Source organism: Phymastichus coffea, unplaced genomic scaffold (genome assembly GCF_024137745.1).
Source record: "Phymastichus coffea isolate CEN01 unplaced genomic scaffold, Cenicafe_Pcof_1.1 PCOF00007, whole genome shotgun sequence".
NCBI classification, from domain to species: domain Eukaryota; kingdom Metazoa; phylum Arthropoda; class Insecta; order Hymenoptera; family Eulophidae; genus Phymastichus; species Phymastichus coffea.
The window spans coordinates 9,784,819-9,806,465 of NW_026706818.1; the positions used below are offsets into that span (position 1 = coordinate 9,784,819).

General features: G+C 37.6%; 1 protein-coding gene across 1 annotated transcript in view; it reads right to left on the reverse strand.

Annotated features, from left to right (window-relative positions):
• The window catches only part of LOC131668942 (lachesin-like), a 944,221-nt gene that overhangs the window by 781,210 nt on the left and 141,364 nt on the right, over positions 1-21,647 (reverse strand). Inside the window, exon 3 of the mRNA XM_058943448.1 lies at positions 15,313-15,598. Coding sequence (XP_058799431.1) covers positions 15,313-15,571 — 259 coding nt within the window. The 5' untranslated portion in view covers positions 15,572-15,598. The remainder of the gene's footprint in view (positions 1-15,312; positions 15,599-21,647) is intronic.

Here is a 21,647-nt window from a genome sequence, read left to right on the forward strand (position 1 = left end):
GTATTATGTATGGGGTGCGGTTAACCCCCCCCTTCGACTAAGGTCATGTAGGGATCAAATTTATGATTTTCTTCATCTATGCACAGAGATGATCGGGCAAGAGTAAGTTTAATTGTAATAACCCAATAACTCGATAACCCAAATAACCCAATAATCCAATAACCCGATAACCCCAATAATTCAATAACCCCAATATCCCAAAAAAATTGTAGGGTCAAACAAGAGTGACCTTGAGCTTAAACTTCAGGTTGATTTTCAAAGTCGACTTCATGTATTCAAAGCCTTCATGAGAATTGTCATTTTCCATTTTATGGGATAACATGTTATTTCCATTCTTTTTTCTGGTGTGATTCCGGACAAGCCTACAAAGTTTCAACTAAATTGTTTAATAACACTTGTTTAGTATTGTTTATGACAATAGTGATTCGCGAATAGTCCTTCTCAGGATAGTTCAAGAGTAATTTTCTTAGTCGACTTAAAAGGAGGGAATATGCCGGATTATTCGAGAAACGAAATTGTTGATATAATGTTATCTCTCGGGGCATATCAAGGCCGATATCGTACTGCGGCAAGGTATTACCCGCAGCACCCGGCTGGATAATCAATACCTTGCCTTCATTGGCTGGGTAATCGATACCTTACCTTTATTGGCTGGGTAATTAATACTTTGCCTTCACTGGCTGGGTAATCAATACCTTATTAACCTCACCCTTGCTCCGGTGGGATGAGGGCGTGAACCGCTCCCCCAACATAATACTTTATCTAAACGTAGAATTTCCCGCTCTTTTCGAACCCGGCATAAAAAATGGGGGTCCCTATTCAAAATATCTCTTGGTTATTGGGTTATTGGGGTTATTGGGGTTATCGAGTTATTGGGTATTGGAGTAATTGGGTTATTACAATTAACCTTACCCTTGCCCGATCATCCCTGTGCATAGATGAAGAAAATCATAAATTTGACCCCTACATGACCTTAGGCGTGGGGGGGGGGTTAACCGCACCCTACACATAATACGTTATATGAACGTAGAATTTTCCGCTCTTTCCGAATCCGGGATCAAAAATATAGGTTCCTATTCAAAAAATGACTTTGACCTTCAAATGACCTTGAAAATGAATCTCAAGATTAAATCGGATTTCACAGAAAGGTTGCCCCCATTATCGACGCCAACCGTCGAAAATTTCGGGGTGGTTCCTTTAAAATGGGACACCCTGTATATAAATAACAATAAATTTAATGTTGGTAAAAAATCACCTGTAATCTTACCTGTAGGCAGTTATGAAATTGAGGATATTGACAGATTTCTTCTCAATACCTTAGAGTGTGAAATAACAGTGAGTCTAAAGTCAAACAATAATAGTTTACGTTGTGTAATTAAAAGTTCAGAAGATTTCAATTTCCGTCCACAAGATTCCATTTGTCGAGTACTAGAATTTGTACCACGTAAACTAGAAAAAAATAACTCTCACCATTCGAATCTTTCAGCATAAATTCTCAAAGTAAATGCTCTGAGAGTCGAATGTAACATTATCTCAGGTGCAAATATGAATAGGAGTAAGGTTCACGATATTAATGAATTTTTTCGTGCAGTACCACCTGGTTATAAAATTATCGAAGTTCCTTCAAATGTGATTCATCTTCTACTTATTGTAAAGTGTATAGATAATTTTCAATTACGCATCGTTGACCAAGACAGAAATTAAATAATCTTTCCAGATGAAGTGATAACTATTAGATTATACCCGAAAAGTACGTGATGAGGATTCCTTCTAATTCAGGGGGTAATGGAGGCTATATAAGCAGTAAAATATGGAAACCAACCATCAGTTATCGATTAAAAGCGTCAAGACAGCGAACTGCGATTGTCAATTATCATCAAAAAGCGAAAGAATTAACACATCAAAGCACAAAGTTCGTAGAAAGTTTCGGCTTCAAAATAACTTCTGATCAAAAGTAACTTGCATTATTTCTTGTTACTTTTAACGAAATAATGAGTATTACTATAGAAATATAGCCATCTGTTTTATTTGACGAATCCTTAGCTCTTTTTAAGATCCATACTAATGAGCCGTACACCAATACATCTTTCAAAAATAGTGATGAAATTCACATATAAATCTAACATTAAGACTTGTGTCTTCTACCATCTCACAGCTCACTATCTATTTGTGGTTGATTGTGTGACCAAATTAATGAAAACGTAATGAATACTCAACAACGCTAGCTATTACTTCCTTCAGAAAATTAGTTATGCGCTAATGCGATAGAAATCGATAAATGTAAAAACGTTTGCTTAACAACTATTATGACAATCCGGCTATCACTTAATTCGGGTCAAAATTGGATTGCTGAAAATGCTGAATAGACAACATGATGAATGGATGACATGCATAACGGAATAGATACTTTAACGTCATCATTCCTTTAAGTTTTAATCTCGAATTTGCTGAAGATTATTGGAAAGTATTGGTAAATATGAAACATAAACTAATTCTCGCACGATGGAACAGTGATTCAAATGCTGTTATTCAAACAACAAAATTTGTGAATCTAGAATCAATCATGAAAATTTCATGATCGATATAATGCGTATCGAATAGCTCATACCGTTTGTTACTGCATCGAATACTCGAAAAATTCGAACCGAATACTGAGAAAAGAGAAGGAATCATTTTAATGAGTTTTAGCAGTTGAGAATTATACGAATATTTAGGGCTACTCGTGAATACAAATCATGTACGGACAACCGAAACTGCTAAAAAATTGGAAAAAGCTTTAAACTAAACGAAAAAATCCTTCAAAAGTTAATACTAGCGTATTTGATCTTAGCAACATTAGTATTGTAAAAATTTTTCTTAACTCTCGGTATTATTTGTATGATAATATTAATATTGATATAAATGAATATCTGTTTGTAACGTTATATAAAATGTACGTCAATTTCCAAAAGGTATACTACGGTAAAAACGTTGAACCAATGTTCAACAAATCTACCTTCCTAAATTAAATATCACTCATTATCATAAATTGCTCTAAACAAAATGAGATATCGGTATCAATTTCCACAGGTATTTTTGTAGGAAAATCAAACGCGATGATCTCTCTGATGAGATCAGACTCTGGTATCAGGAGAAAGATGAGTTGATTGAGAACTTCATTAACGCATTCCAATGCATCGTGCTTCACTGTAGCCTTGTCATACTGTTTCAAAGCAGTTGCGGTCTCTGTTGAAAAATTTTCATCCCCAGTACGAATGGCCTTTTGAGAATAAGATGACAGCTCTCTGTTGTTAACAAATTTTTATAAAGGGAAAGACTGAAAGTGGCGCTTGAAAAACTGAGAGTGGAAGAAGGAAGATAGGTCAGTAAATAATCCCGCGCACAACCATTCCAAATTCAAACGCGAAACTTATTATTAATCAACATTCAGAACTAAACAAACTCGCAAAACTTATACTAAATATAACAAAATAACGAATACGCAAAACTTTACAACTATTCCTGCCGGTGACGAATCGTGAATTGGCAGGTAAGTGCCTTGATATTTCGCATTTACGATACTACAAAAGCAAACCGCTGTTCAAACAATTACAGTGCTCTCGAATAAAGGTAGCCGACAAGTGATTGCGTGGCTAGCTATTAATTCGTATGTCCGTAAATCATCACGAGAAAGAAACAAATACCGAGAGAGAAAGAGAGAAAGATAACATAACCTTTGTTTGTTATGAGACGAGCGATGCGAAGATGCGTCGATGATGGTAGCAGTATCTACAGACTGGCTTCTTTTTTTCTTTTCCTTTTACTTGCTGGAGAGAAGAAACGGATAAAGAAATTATAATATCGTCTTGACGAACGAAGGCGGAAGACTGAACTACTTGTCTAAGACGGAAGAGCGAACTGCTTTTTTTCTAGCTTGCAGTCACTCTCTAATGTTCTTTCTATCCCCACTTGCCCCACCTATGTGACAAAAATGGTACTTGGTCTGGTGTCGCATGCTTGGCTGAACGTCCCAGTGTATGCATACGCTCTCTCTCTCCCTCTGGTAGGCATTACATCATCTTTTCAACGGCTCTTCAATAATTACAATTTATTTAACCATTCTGCATCACGCTTTCGAGCAAACTGTTCCAGGTAGTGCATCTTCGACGGGGCTCACAAGCGTACGCTGTTTTCTGCATAATTATTTGCATCTTGCCCTAGAATTTGCACCAGAACTTTACTTTTGCAACCAGAATCACATAACCTCGTCTACTTGAAGCATAATCAACACCTCATCCTTCAATCTCTTTACTAGACCAATTGCCGTACCACAACTACACAAGGACACCTCATCACCAATCTAACTATCTTCGCTTTACCAACAACGAACATCATCGCTAGAGCATCTATTTTTTCTTGTTCGTTAAGTGAGGGAAATTTTGCCTTGTTTTACATCTTTTCATCACTCTGTATCGCTCATTTTACCTATTATATATCATTACTGTTGCGAATTTGTAATCGGTCATCTTTAATTTAATGCTAAATTATACTGCGATTCAAAGACTCCTAAGATCAAGATTACTAATATTATTTACTGCGATTCATTTAGCGTCATTCTCATTTTCATCTTTATTATCATTTTCATAATAACTCATTATTAATCTTAAGTCGTTAACGTTCATTTAAGTCGGGTTACGTCATTTCACGAATTTTCCGCGCCAAATTTTCCCTTAATTTTAATTTCGCGTTCCTCATTATTGCGAAGACCACTTTCGCGCGCATTTTAATCTTCTCGCTACACCCTCTATGATAATTCGCTTTTCCTCGGTAGAGGTCACTTTGCCAAGTTTGTTATAGCTGGTAGGTTGCGCGCGCTACCGCGTCATTTGAATTTGCGCGCGCCCCTGGGTCACTTGAATTTGTGCGCGAATTTTCAAATCATCATAGGCACTTCTAAACAATTTTAAACTTATTTTGCCTATTTATGTCAAGCCGCGTGCCAAGTGCGGATTGATCGTGCGAGGACCTGATCAACTCCTCCTCTGTACCTCCTGTAATTCCCTTTGTCATAACCTTTGTATTTCACCCAATTCAAGACCAGCTAATTATAATTCTGCTGAGCCGAATTTAACTGCTGCCTCAACCGCTCGTTAAATGACGATACACCTCTAGCCAATACCGCCTTGGATATCTTCGCTACGCCTACAGGATACTCCCTCTCTATCGTCGCACTTGCCAGGAAACGTCTTGCCTTGCCAACTCAACCATCACTGCTGCCGATCACCAAGGTTCACAGATCTGAGCTGTTTTCGACTACACGTCGGAACACCAATTACTCTGCTATGTCTGAGGCACCGGAGTGGGTTCGCAGCGAGTCGCAGCTTAATGCGGAGCGGCACGCGACGGAATCGCAACTCAACCCTGAGCGGTTTGAGAAGCTTTGCAGATTCTGGATCAAAACGCAGGAGGAATTTCGTGAGCGTGACGTCTAGTTTGCGGTAGTTGATGAGCCTGAACTCCTGGTTCATGGGTTGCCTGTTGAATTTCGAGGTTCTCTCTTCCAGGCCGCAACTTCTGTCCACATTACGCTGGGTTTCGGTGGAGAGCATTACCTACCCGCGATTATTGCGACGAGGGAGTGGAGACCACTGCCCGCTCTGTTGCGCCTCCAAATTAGCCGCAACCGTTCTCTCACTTGCCAAGGTGCTCGACGGAAGTCGTTTACCTTCCTGCTGAATTCACCATCCTCTCGAGACAGAATCATTAAGTATTCGCCCAGGCTCAAGGAGACAATCTTTGGCTGTGGAGGCAGCTCCCGAGTCTTACTACGACCAATTTACCATAAGCCTGTTTTTGAACTTTTATCCAAGGCTAGAAGAGTGTGTGAGGATATGCATGGCCTGTGGTTCGAAACTTACGGGTCTTCTGCCGTGCCACGCCGCATTCGGAGCTCATTCCCATCGTCTCTGAAGCTGATCTGCATGGTTTACCGAGGCTGGCACCTTATCAACCTGTCTCACGCTCGGCGGCAGCTAGTGTATCCCCTCACCCTACTACTGCACCAATTGCACCTCTTGGTGGTATCCACCACGATCCTCGACCTCCTCGCTCTGATCTTCATTCCCGATCTCTCGCAAATCCACCGAACCTCACTCTAACTACAACTGCCTCCTCCACTCAGTCGCCAACCCTTAACCCAGTTCAAACCTCATGACATTCACCGGTCCCGGTGAATAATCCTGTTACCACCTCCACCCCTCTCGATCATCCCTAACCGTGGCCCACATTAATATAAACGGCCTGAATGTGCCGTGGCACTCTTTCCTTTGAAGTATAGGCACATACATGTGCATATGACATTATTGCCATATCCCAAACTAAACTCTGTAACATCATCTCTGATGATCACTTCGCTTTAGCCGGTTATAATGTTTTGCGATTGGATCGCGAGGGCAAGGAGGGTGGTGGAGTTGGCTTCTATTCTCGCAATAGTCTCACAGTAACATTACTTGCTACTTCTGATCCTACATATAACGACTCACCAGAATTCATGATAACCGAAATCCACAATAAAAGCCACTTAAAACTTTTATTCGCAGTTGTTTACCGCCGTCCATCCGCTAAAATCCCATTCTTCTTCTTTAACACAATCTCATCCATTCTTTCTCTCTTCAATGACGTTATAATCACTGGTGACTTCAACTATGATTTTACCTCAGATCTTCCTCACGCCCTGTCATTACGTGACTTGATTGATATATACGCACTTACAGTTGTCTCCACTGAGCCTACACATCATCCTATCACTGAAAGTGATGTTACTACACATACAGCACTTGACCTTTTCATAGTAAATCCTTTAACTTGTATTCTTAGTTTTACTCCATCTCTTTCGCCATATGTACCGTATCACGACCTAATCGAGTTTTCCATACTCTTCTCCTCGCCTCAAGAACAACCAAAAATCTTTACCTTCCGCTCTCTCCATCGTGTTGATAAAGCGGTCCTGAATTTCCTTTTCACCAGGAAGCTCTCTGTCTGCTCAAGCTTCCCGAGTGGTTTACTTAATCCAGACACTCCCTCAGTTGATCGACTTGAGCAAACTTTCACCCTGACTGTTTGTGGTGCTTCTGACGAGCTTACTCCTTCTCGTCTGGTCACCATCTCTGCGAGAAAAAAGCCCTGGATAACTGATAAGCTACGCACCCAAATACGGATCCGTGATGCAGCTTATAAACGCTTTCGAGCCTCCGGCTCATCCTTGGCCCTTCAACAATATCGTTCCCTAAAGAACTGTCATTTCAAACTAGCTTGATACAAAGGAAAATACACACATCCGCAATAATATTGAGCATGCCAATAGCTCAAAATCCAAGTGGAGGACCCTTCATGATATCGGCCTAATCGACCGGCTTTTACCCTCACCACTGCTCTTTTTCTTAGCTGACGAACTTAACAAATACTTTGCCACAGTTGTCAAAAGATCTTCAGCCCTAACCCTTACTAAGTTTGACAATATCTGTAGTTCTCCCCTGCATATCACCTTTTCTTTTCCTCCTGTTGTTTTTTCAAAAATTATACAATCCGACGTTGAGAACGAGATCAAGGCTTTGCGTTCTAGAGGCGAAGATTGTGATGGCTCTCCTTGGACTTGACACTTTAGCCTGCAACCTTACCGAAATATTTAACAAGTCTATTGAAACATCCACTTTCCCCGCCACGTGGAAGCGCACCCTTATTCGTCCTCTTTCCAAAGTCAAATTACCCCAGTCACTTTATAATACTAGGCTCATCGCACAGTTGTCTGAACCCTCTAAAATTTTCGAACGACTATTACACCGACAATTCTCTGATCATCTAGAAGCTAATGATCTTCTAGACCCTAAACAGGCTGGTTTCCGTAAGGGACACTCTACTGAGACCACCTTGGTGGGTATCCTTAATGACATGAGGTTTGTCATTGATAGAAGACAAATTACCATCTTTATCCTCTTTGATTTTTCAAAGGCCTTCGATAGTACACCTCATGATCTGCTTATTACCAAGATCAGATCTTGTCATGTTGGTGACTCCGTCCTTCGATGATTCTTTAGCTAACTGGCTGACAGGGTGCAGGCTGTTATTGACCTTGAGGACTCCGTTTCTCAGTGGTTACGTGCTCAGACAGGTGTCCCGCAAGGAACCGTCCTTGGTCCGTTATGGTTCGCCATCTTCATTAATGACCTCCCACGAGTGCTTTTTTCTGCAAACACCTAATTTATGCTGATGATACCCATATTTACCATCACTGCGTCCCTTCCCAGATTGTTGAGGGACTTACGAAGGTTCAATTGGATGATCAGGCGGTTTCGGACTGGGCGCGAGAAACTCAACGTTGCCAAAACAAAGGTCATGATTGTTGGTAGCGAACTTCATGTCTTCTTTATAGACCTAAACTCATCGTCCAGGCTTTAGGTTGATGAAGTTGAGATACCATTCTCATCATCAGTAAAAAGCCTTGAACTTATTATCACCTCAACTCTTCAATGAAAACCTCACATCTCAGACATTGTTAAGAGAGTTCACCTTGACCTAAATTCCCTGAAATTCTATAGAAGGTCACTCACTATTGAGACATACAAATATCTTGTGGAAACACTGATCTTTCCCCATTTTACATATGCCTCCATAGCCTTCATAAAAATTGATAAGTCCAGAACCCTGGCCCTTCAAACAGCTTTTAATGCTTGTGTCCGATTCATCACAGGCTTCATACCGTTCATTCCCACAGTAAGCATTGACTCCAATGTCACCTTTCATAGATTGCGTCTGAGCTGGTAATCTCGTGAGAATCAGCGCAACATCTCTCTCATCCTTCGCACATACAAAACTGTAGGCTGTCAATACCCGAGCTAACTTACAACATATATCAAAACTCCAAATCCTCCCAACCGTAAGCACTCCTCCCGTAATCCCCCCATGGCCTTCTCCTCTCCCGCTCCAAGAACTAAGGCTTGGAGGTTTTCGGCGACTGCTTATGGCATGTACATCTTCAACCAGTTGGCCATTACCGAATTTGATATTACTCGCTATGTTGAGTTCAAGCGCTGGTTGTATGGCTACTTTATGGTGATGGAACAGCTCCTTTTTCGCCACAGGGCAGACGCCGAACACCTCACAAATCTTTCGTTGTTCCTGGAACTCCCTTCTATCCCTCTTTCTTTCAACGTTTCCGCCTTCACTTCATCATCAGAGTACATCCTATCACCTGGTCTACAATTTTCCCCCATTCAACTCTTCGGCGTAACACCCATTCTTACTTCCACTCTTGATCCATAGTCTACTTTCACTGTCACTTTTTTATCTGTCTAGACTTAATGAATTGATTCTTAAATTGAATTTATTTGACTATCACGTATAATAACTTGTTCGCTAGCTCCAGTTACCCTGTTTGGCCAGTGATCTTACTTGGCGCTCGTTCTGGTCTCTTGAGCATAATGTATTGTATTATGTTTGCCTGTTCACACCTAGTTACTTAAACTCATCCTATTTCATTTTGTACGCCACGACATGTGATCTCACCTCATCTCGTCTCCTAACCTTTTCTTAATCAATTTAGCTCTATCCTCTCCACCTCATGCGAATATTGCATTATTTCTATTTTTATGTACGCGTCATAACTTCACACTTATACTCTTTACTTACTATGCTTAACCTAAGTTCATTTTAAATTAATATTTAGTTGTATAATCCTACTGCCTATTATTGCGCTCTAACTTATTGTATCTGCTTTATATTTTGCTCATAGCCTACGGGGTTATACTCCACCGCTCAATAAAGCTTATCTCTCTCTCTCTCTCTCTCTCTCTAATTTTCAACTGCTGCACTCTCGCTCTCTCCTCGGATGATCTCGACCATACTCAATAATCTTCGGCAGCCAGAAAATATAAATAAACAGATATAAATGGAGGATCTGTATATTAGAAATTACATTTCTTATAAGTTGCTCTTCTAAATCAACCTATCAAATGAGCATGATCTCTGACTTTCTTGGCAACATTTTCAAATTTTTATATGCAGACGTGACATTTTCTAGAGAATTGAAAAATATATACTTTGAAAAGTATGGTTTTTCTAAATATTCTAAAGGCAAAAGTATGATAATTTGCACGTTACTATTATTCATAAGGTGTCCTCGGCTACTCAGTCCGTAGCACGGCTGAGTTCTCCCGACGTCAGCAAAATAACTTGAGAGCGCTAGTCGTTTAAGGGAAAGAGTAACGAAAAGTAAATTATTGAAGCAAGTTACAGATATAATGATAACAACAAATATTCTACGGAAAGATGTTACAATGCACAATGCAGTACACGATGTCGCAGAGAAGTTTAATAAGTTTGATTTATCACTTACAACCATACAATTAGCTATTCGTAATAATCAGATTCCTTGATGCATAGGATCGCAAGAATGTTGCCGTGCATACAAAGGTCACCGAGAAGGCATACGGCAAGGTAGCCTTCGCTCAAGATGTGTTTCCGCAGTTCATAGTAGCTCTGTGGATGCTTCATTGATTCCTGTACTAACTCTGAAAGATACTCGATTTACGGATACAGCAACTGAAATCGGTAGATAGATGAGATGCCAACACGTGCCAACACTTGGCTGAGAGCCGTACGTTAGCTGGCTCCTCAGCTGGCTATTGGGCAATTTCTTCTCATATACTTGTCACAATGTGCTAACAATATCTTGATTGCTTTATAATCCATTAAGAAATTTATTGAAATGGTATCTCATTTTCACCTCTCTGCTATGTGTTACTTACATCGATTTTGAGTCAACAAAATTATACTTCAAATACACTCTTTCATTCTTTCATACTCTTGGAGTATATGGTGATTATTGATTGATTTTGAGAAACATTAAAAATCAGCGTTTATAAGCAATTGAACCTTTTATGATTGTTTAGAATTTATGAATCTATCAACATTGTTTTCAGGTAATTCAATCGCACGTGTATTTACTTTCAAATAGTCTGTCTCATGACTTTTAAGCTTTCCTTTATATTGGAAATAGTGTAGACAACGGTCACAAAGATATAATTTATTATGATATAATTTATTATAATCATGCTTCGTTGTATACAAACATGAATACGTATATATAATTCGAAATTTGAATAAAGTGCTTCACTTGCCCTCTGTTATATATACACTATTCCTTATGATTATACCATTTGAATATAATATTGACTTATTGAATATATATTCATCTTTAGCTATTGAGTTGAACAGATTTTCTAGTGGGCTGATATTTTCTACGTTCTATATTAAATTTGGCGGAGATTTATTTTTAACCGTGTTCACTTCTTATTCAGTCTCATTTTGATTTTCCAGTATTACCTTCTATTTGTTTGTTGATTGGCTTAATCAGTAATGTAACAAGTGGGTTTTTAATTTCTTGTTTTGTAGTTGATTTTTTAGGCTACTTTGTTGTCTTTTGTTTCTAATGGATATCCATTCTTCGATGTTCTGCGTAAGACTAGACAATGTGTCGCTTGAATAAGAGACTATTTTAGCCGTTACTTTGGTTTTAATGTGTTTTTTAACAGTAAATTTGATTTATCTGTTACTTTACTTGATTGACTAATACTTGTCGAGTAGAGCACAGTGAAAACACGTCTGTTTTTCACAGAGATAAAACGCTAACTGTGTCTCAATTGAATAATTTAGAAAACTGCGCAGTTTACAATTAGCCTTTGTTTTCTATGGAGGATGACGATCGCTGTAAGTAGCGGTTATGACACTGCTTATCCTGGGAAGATTACTTGTATTATCAGGATATAAAAAATTAAAGATTCAATTGTTAACGGCGCTACTGAAGTGTTAGTTGAAATTATAAAAATTGTGTGGGGGAGGGGGGGACTTAACCAGTACTTATATAGAAAACACTAATGAATCTGTGCATAATAAATTATGATATGTAACGCCTTGGACACATATGAAAAACTGTGAGATTGATGTGTTATAGATCATGACTGTGTTATAGATGTACAAAACTAGGAGAGTCTGAAATACAATTTTACTTGGAAGGAGCTTATTTTCTCAACTGTGGGAGATTAGAATTCTCGATCTTGTATGCTCTCTTTGAAACCACCAGACTATTGGCTTAAAAACCTTGAAAATATAAAAACGAAAACATTGGCTCGAGAAATGTTATCATCGTAATTCTTTTCTTACATTTTCACTATAATAATAAATGAATTAAAGTTGAATTACACGCTGAACACTCTGTACTTTTAAGATCAAAGAACTCATCGTCGGAATCGTCACTCTCCGGAAGCTACGAACAGCAAGAGAAGACCAGCGACTTACCTACCAACACTTTCATCTTTCGTATGATTGACAAGCCACTTGCGCATCGTTGTCTGTAGCAACGATTCAGGAAAACGCGTAGGTGAAAGTTGTTTGTTTTGTAAGTGCTTTGATTATGCGTGCATCTCGCATTACACTAACTTACGTTTGTTTTCATCTCTCTCTTTCTTTCTTTAATTTTCACTCGTCGCGATCAACAAGTTTGACTGCTTGTTGATGTTTGCATGTACTTAAATCTCGTAGCTGCGAATCCTTTTATGTATAGTTATTGCTAGGAAATGAAATAAAAATCGAATATTTTATTTTATTTAATATCATGGCTTACGTTTGCCTACCTAACTTCCTACTAATTCACGGTCACAGTAAATAATCTGATTTTATTTTGCTCAACTATCATTTTGCTTCATGATTTCACCTCGTTTACAGCCGCGAGCCTACCAAGTGTGGACCGAAGTAGCGGTTAGCTTCGCAGAAAGTCATGAAATTTCTTTTACAGCTTTAAATAATCTATTTATTTAACCAACTATTACATAATTTATAAATCTATTACAGGTATGCTATGAATTTTGAGTACTATACGACACTTTAAATTAACAGAGACTTCACAGAACTATTTTCATGGTAAAAATGTTTATACGAAGATACTTGAAAAAATGAAATGGTTAAAACAAATATTTCCTGATGAATAACTTATAGACGTTGAATCAGAAATGAGATGTATACCATTGATCAAGATTAATTAAACTTTTAAACTTTATGTATACTACATAATCAAAATACTAGTAACAATTTTGTATGTAATGAAAAACGTTTACAATATAAATAAATGGTTGATTCAACGTCAACAACAAACAATATTCGTACCAATTGACATAGTCGATGAATAGAATGATAATGATGAAAGTTTATATAAAATTTAGCTAAATACTTTGCTATACCATGTCAACAACCGAACATAAAGATTATCAACAGAATATTTCATACTCTATGTATATATTATAATTTATATAAATAATATTCAATTATATCAAATAAATATATGAAATGTAGTATCGGATTATTTCATTTATTACTAGTAAATAAAATAGGAGAAGGTAGCGCTACTGAGACTGTTGTAACCTCTTAAGACAGCCTCGATTAGTCACAGAATCGACAATCGAACGACTGTGCCTTTCTCTAGAAATCTCTTGACATCTCTAACTCACTGGCGCTAGCATTATCCCTCCTTCACCAAGTTATCTACTATAGTCTAGCGCTATACGGCCCTGCGTAATATGGACTCAGGCTACGCTATGCCATCACATTATTCCCGAGCTAACTAGTTTGGCCAATCTGTACGTAGTGCCGCTGTTGAAGCTACGAGGGAGGGTCAATAAGTCTTTACAAAATCCAAGAGATGGCGCTCGTCACGCTTAAATTATGATGTTTTTGACAAGCTAGATATCGTACAAAGTTTCAGCTCGATTCATTAAGTCGTTTTTTTGTGAGCGTTCATTGAACAAAAAGTTATTGGTTTATTTGAAAAATGAAAAAACAGAGTTTCGAGCGATGATAAAACATTTTTATTTGAAAGGCCTTACACCAAAAGAAATCACAGTTGAGTTGAACGCCGTTCATGGCAAGTCTGCCTCTGTGTTTAAGACTGTTTATAACTGGGTAAATGAATTTAAACGCGGCCGTACAACAACAAAAGATGAACCTCGTTCAGGACGCCCCGTAGAAGTGAGTACGCCCGAAATGGTCAACAAAATCCACGATATGGTAGATTATGATAGATATGATATGGTATGATAGATGATAGATATGGTAGATTGAGTGATAGAAGATTAAAATTGCGAGAATTAGTTGAAGCCACAGTGGAATCAAAGGGTACAATCATTTCAATTTTACATGAAAAATTGGGGATGAAAAAAATATCAGTAAGATGGGTGCCGCGTTTGCTTATTGTTGAAAACAAACGAACCCGCGTGGTCACTTCTGATGTTCTTTTGGCACGCAGACGTCGTAATCCGAAAGACTTTTGGCGTCGACTTGTACCTAAACGAAACATGGGTACACTACTACACTCCTGAAACCAAAGAACAGTCCAAACAATGGATTACCGCAGGAGAACCAGCCCCAAAGAAGGCAAAGACAGTAAAGTCAGTTGGCAAGATTATGGCCACGGTTTTCTGGGATGTGTATGGAATCATCTACATCGACTACATGGAAAAGGGCCAGACGATCACTGGACAATATTATGCATCATTATTAGGTTAACTGAAAGAAAAGATCAAAGAAAAACGTCCTCACTTGAACAAAAAAAATGCCTCTTTCTTCAAGACAATGCTCGAGTTCACACGTGTGCAGTTTCGGTGGCAAAAATTAACGATTTAAAGTTCGAATTAATTGACCATCCACCATATTCGCCTGATTTGGCTCCCAGTAACTTTTTCTTATTTCCTAACCTCAAAAAATGGCTTGACGGATAGCGATTCACTTCGAATGAAGAAATCATCGCCGAAACAAATGCCTATTTTGAGGGATTTCAGAAATCATATTTTTCTGATGGCTTAAAAAAACTGGAAGGTCGTTTAATAAAATGTATCGACCTTCAAGGAGATTATATTGAAAAATAAAAAAAAATTACATACGCAAAACTTTTTTTTCCTTCTTTTTGTAAAGTCTTATTGACCCCCCTCCAACCTCCCCCTCGTATAAATAATAATTAATTCTCGCTATCAACTTATTGTCATTTGTTTATTCCCATTGCTATATCTGCTACACACTATAGATACTCACGCTACTTGCACGTCGAACTCTTATTAATATTGGGACAGATAAATGATAGTGCCGGTGGTCAATCTATACATAATAAATCGTGAGATAAATACCCCCTATGTATTAATTACCAGATCCCATTGCATGAGTAACGTCATCCGCCAGTATGAACATAGAATAATTATTTAGAATCTAGCAATTCAAACGTAATCATAAGCTCACCAAGTATATCCAAACAGCCAAGTTGGGACTTCATAGGGCTTGTATTGATTTGACACATATAACAACCTCTATCCGTTTCTTTCAGATGACGAATTAATAACCGCCATGTACCGTTAATAGTATTCGTAGCTTGTAATAAATTGCTACTGTTTTTATGACTTAATAATTCATTACTTTCTTGACTATCTACGAGAGGCTCGTATTTCACAGCAATACGATCATTTTGGATTACAGTTTTCGTATTGAATGAGATTATCATTTTATCTGAAGCTCTCAACCAGCCAACCTGAAACATTATATTTAGAATTAACATTCAAAGGTAATTGACTGATTAAAATTTTCATAGGCAACAACATTCCGAAAATTAAAAATATGTCTTTAAATTAAAATATAAGATACAAAAAGTACTAATTATTTAATTTTATAATCTGTAACGGGGTAGATTAGCTAGTACAAACGGGATTTATTAGAAAACAAACTCCCACAATGCAGAACTAACCACCGCTTCGTTAAACACGTATGAGTATACGTGTATTCGCTTTTATGTTTGGTATTTTAATTCCGATGTCTTCTTTCCAACACCGATGCGAAAACAAGACACAAATAACATTTTATAAAAAAAAATGATCACATCTCACGTATGTCTAATTGTAGTTCTCGAAAAAATAATTATTTATTATTGTACTAGTATATTTCTCATAAAAAATAAAAAATATCGTTATCGATAACACAGCTCCACAATAAAAATGAAATTATTTTCCCCGATATCTGACTGTATGTTCTTTATGTTTTTGAGGTCGCTGAATCCGAATCCGGGGTCCGTTTGACTCCATCACGTCAGGGTTAAGGGCATTTGAAAGTCAAATTGCGAATCGACCCGTTAAAAAATTTTTAAAAAATTCATAATATATTTTTGGGATTCCTGATTCCAAATCCAATCTTTTTTGAACCTTAACATGTCAGAATCAAGGTCAAATGGAGGTAAAATCATTCAAATCGGATGATACAATATTTTTGACTCCAGATTCTGAAAGAGCGGAAAATTTTACGTCCGAATACGGAGTAACTTTTTTTTTAAGCCGACTTCTGTAGGTCGCGTTGCAGTTATCCAAAATAAGACTTGGATATCTAGTTTTGGCCGGAACATTGAACGCAGATTAGAATTCTGGTTGTTTAGACATTTGATCTTCATGTTTTTTGAGTCACTGATCACGAAGCTAATCCTTTTTACTACATCGTAATGTCCGTTTAATTTAATGTCCGTTTGTGATAACGGACTTGCTTTTGTTCAAACGATCTACGTAATGGTTTTCTTTTAGGTGTTACTGGAACTGTTTCTATATCTCGTTTTAAATTCCAGCAGTAGTCTGCCATCATATTTATACCCCATGTTCCTTGATAGCGCTTTTCCATATCTTTCATGTCTTGATGACATCTCTCTCCATGCTCTTCACTGAAATCACCTAATTTTTCTGGAAAGAAATCGAGATGAGAGTCTACAAAATGCAATTTGATGCTCATATTACATCCTAAATTCTTATAGTTTTCAATCATAACACCTACTAGTTTTTTATAATACGGACTTTTATTGTTCCCTAAAAAATACTTAGAAACTGCATGGAAGCTAGTCCATGCCGCTTTCTCTAAATTTGTCATTTGAGATGTAAAATTGGGATCATTGAAGAGCGTTCGGATCTGTGGACCATCAAAAATGCCTGCCTTTAGCTTGGCTTCACTGAGTTTGGGCATTTTTTTCACTATATATCTAAAGCAATCTCCATCTTTATCTAGAGCTCTGACAAATTGCTTCATGAAACCAAGTTTGAGATGCAGTGGAGGAATTAAAATTTTTAATGTACACTGCCGGCCAAAAGTTTGGAAACACTTCGTTCGGATTTCGAAATATGTATTTTTCCAGGAGTTTTGCCTCGAAAAAAGTATTTTTTGCTCATAATGACACAGAATCAAGCCTTTCCAGGTAACTTGAGGGTTAAGGTTTTAGATAAAAGTAGTATGAACTTAGAATTTTTGCCAGTCCGTTTGTTTTCATAATATTGACGATATGAGAGTTTATTATCGATGAGAAATTTATTGTGATGTTCTACTTTTGTTTCCTTTTTTGGCTTTAAACTTTTATCCATATTACTTTGGTTTGTCAGTATTGTTTTTTTATAAGTCTTGTATTTGATTTCCCTCATTTGAGTCAAAACTGTAAGCGTCTTTAAGTTGTCTCGAATATTTTTTTTTATTTAGGAATTTGTAAAAGTTTTGGCTTACATATTTATATTATACGGCTCAGTCATGGGAAAACGTAAAGAAATTCCACTTGAAAAAAGGGGAGCTGTATTGGCATTACATAATGAAGGTATCTCATATCGTGAAATTGCCAAAAAATTGAAAATTTCATTGAAAGGTGTGCATTCAACGATCAAAAGATTTGAAGACACGGGTAATCATCACGATCGTCCTCGAACCGGACGTCCAAAAGTAACTACTTCTCGCGAAGGTAAGCATATAGTGGTTACCAGTAAACGGAATAGACGGTTAACAGCTCCCGAAATATGCGCAGACATCAACAGAAGTCGTGAAAAACCGGTTTCACTAACAACTGTAAAAAGAAGATTAAACGCTGCCGGACTTAAAGGATGTGTTGCAGTGAAAAAACCATTACTATGTAAAGAGAAGAAAAAGAAAAGACTACAATGGGCTAAAAGGCATCGAAACTGGACGATGGATCAATGGAAAAATGTGCTCTGGAGTGACGAATCCAAGTATGAAATATTTGGCTCTCGACGTAGAATTTATGTGAGAAGAAGTGCGTCCGAAAAAATGACACCTCAGTGTATAGTGCCTACTGTGAAGCATGGAGGTGGCTCAGTGATGGTGTGGGGATGTTTTTCTGGCCATGGAACCGGAGATTTAGTGAAAATTGATGGAATAATGAGAAAAGAGCAATATAAAAATATTCTCGTTCGTCATGCGATTCCCTCTGGATTAAGAGGACCCGGCCGTGGTTTTGTCTTCCAGCAAGACAACGACCCAAAACATACGTCGATCCTCTGCCGCAGTTATTTAGAGCAAAAAAAAGCTGATGGTGTCTTGGAAAATATGACATGGCCGCCGCAATCGCCAGACCTCAACCCGATCGAACTTCTGTGGGAAGATCTCGATCGAAAAATAAGAACATGTTGTCCAACATCCGCTGGAGACTTATGGGAGAAGCTAAGAGAGGCGTGGGCTTCTCTGGAACAGGAAACTTTGGACAAACTTATCGAAAGAATGCCACGGTTGGTGAGAGCAGTCATCAAAAGCAAGGGTGGATTTTTTGATGAAAAAAAATTTGATATATTAATACCTTTTCTTTATAGACTTTTGTATTTTTCTTTTTATGTCTAGATACACTTTTTCTTGTTGTCTAGATATATTTTTTCTTGTTGTAAAATATACATTTTTTGTTGTTATACTATGTTTCAAACAAGTGAATCAATAAATTTCCTAATTAATTCATGAATACATATTTTTTCAACACTGTTTCCAAACTTTTGGCCGGCAGTGTATCTACAAGAGGCGGCTGAATGACGTTGGACGATCCAGGCTGCAGAGAATTTCTCGTTGGCCATTCCTTTTTGATGTAGTGATTTTGACGATCCCTGCTGTCAAAAAGGCACAAGAAGCAAGGGTTTTTAATATTCCCGCTCTGCATCCCAAGAAGAATTCCAATGATTTTGAGGTCACCACAGATTCTCCATTGATGTTCTTTGTAATTGATTTTTTCTAAAACAATTTTCATATTTTGGTAAGATTCTTTGAGAAGTGTAGAGTGAGCTATGGGTATTGGAGCCAGTACATTCGTATTGTGGAGCAATATCACTTTCAAACTGCGAATAGAAGAATCTATAAACAGTCTCCACTCATTCGGCTTGTAGACATTAACTTTGAAACTATTTATAAGTCCGTTGATATCATTGCAATACACCAATCCCACTGTATCATCTTTAGTAAAGAAACGTTGAAACTCTTGGTCTCTGTTCCTATAAATTGAAATCTTTACACCTTCTTCCAAAAGATTCTTTTGTTTCAGCCTTGAAGCCAAAAGTTCATGAGCTTCCTTTGAAAGTCCTAACTCTCTTCCTAAGTTACTCAATTCATTCTGCGTAAATTTTGCAGGCTCCTTATTCCTTTCATCCTGGTTTTCGTCACTTTCACTTCCTTTGTCTGTCTATCTCGCTGTCACTTTCCTCTGTTTGTACTTCTTCGGTACCTATTTCTTCATTGGCCAGGACGTCTACAACAGGATTCTTGGCATTACCACTATTTTTTGAAATCAAAACAGCTGGAATTACTTTATCGGTAAAAATATATTTGATTTTTGATTTATTTTTCCTATTGTATCCGTGAGTAATGGTATTGCAGAAGAAACAGTCTTGTTTTGCTTCTGGCATATTCCATGTGACTGATACAGAGTATTCCAACTTTGAAAGGTCCTTTTTCATATAACATGTCAGCAACATTTTATGACAGCGCAGACAAACGACATGTGGAACCCAATTCTCATCTTGATTCAATATTTCTGATGAAAAACAATAACTGTATGCAGTACACACAGCACGAGTGATATTTTTCCGGCTATATGGTGATGCGTATGCAGCACAAACGTAACAAAAATAATTTGGTTTTTCCGGGTTGTCATGCTCATGTCTAGAGGTTCTGGCTATACATGTAGCTTTATACTTTGGTAAGGCCAAGTTAGCCACCTTAACAAAGCTACGGTCGCATGATGACGACGCCTGCGGGCCCGCTTTCTCACCCTGACCAGCCGCCGATACTGGGGTTCCGACCCCTGCATCGTAAGTTTTTCCGGTGTGTTTGCCATGACGGCATGAGCATCATGACCCAGGAACTTTGCCGGATAGCGAGACAACTCCGTTGCCCGCCGTCACCACGAGGAGGTGTCCTGGATGCAAACACATGGAAAAAACCGCTGCCAACAGATTCCAAAAATAGATATCTAAGTCTTATTTTGGATAACCGCAACGCGACCTACAGAAGTCGGTTTAAAAAAAAAGTTACTACGTATTCGGACGTAAAATTTTCCGCTCTTTCAGAATCTGGAGTCAAAAATATTGTATCATCCGATTTGAATGATTTGACCTCCGTTTGACCTTGATTCTGACATATTAAGGTTCAAAAAAGATTGGATTTGGAATCAGGAATCCCAAAAATATATTATGAATTTTTTTTAAATTTTTTAACGGGTCGATTCGCAATTTGACCTTCAAATGCCCTTAACCCTGACGTGATGGAGTCAAACGGACCCCGGATTCGGATTCAGCGACCTCAAAAACATAAAGAACATACAGTCAGATATCGGGGAAAATACTTTCATTTTTTTTGTGGAGCTGTGTAATTCACCTCCAACTTATTCACATAAAAGACATAATTAAACAAAAATAAATTCACAGAAAATTTGTACCTTCTATAGTCTAAATTGTACCACAGTACAATTCTATAAATTTGTTTTTAAAAGAAATAATAGGACAATTACAAATTACCACTAATTGTTACAACTTACAAGGATGTTATCCGGAAATACACTTTGCGCAGGCGTAGAGTTTTGTAATTGTCCTATTATTTCTTTTAGAAACAAATTTATAGAATTGTACTGTTGGTATAATTTAGACTACAAAAGGTACAATTTTTCTGTGAATTTATTCTTGCTTAATTATGTCTTTTATCTGAATAAATAGGATATGAATTATCGATAACGATATTTTTTATTTTTTATGAGAAATATAATGGTACAATAACAAATAATTATTTTTTCGAGAAGTACAATTAGACATAGAGATGTGATCATTTTTTTTTATAAAATGTTATTTGTGTCGGACTGTTTTCGCATCGATCTTTCCAACCGCGTTGAACTCAGTTTAAGTCACCTGACTTGTGACACTCGATCTACCTTAGGTGTGAGAGACCTAATGTTTATTCCAACTAATCCCCTACATGAAATCGGTTTAAAATTTAACCGATGTCAAATCCGTTAAACTAATAGGAAACGAAATAACGTAATGCGGTGAAGAAAATTAACATCGTTTATCTCTAATAAACTACAATCTTTGATGGGCCGAAGATACTTACGCACGTGACTAGGATTTATAATGTTTAATTATAATACGGGGAAAGAGAGAGAGAGAGAGATAGAAAATTCGAAATTCGACCGCGAAAACTAACGTTCGGTGCGAATACAAAAATAACAGTCGCGATAGACAAAAGATTCTCGAGAATATTTTGTCGCACAGAAAAAGGGAGATGCACCTACCCTGCGGTGAAATTAC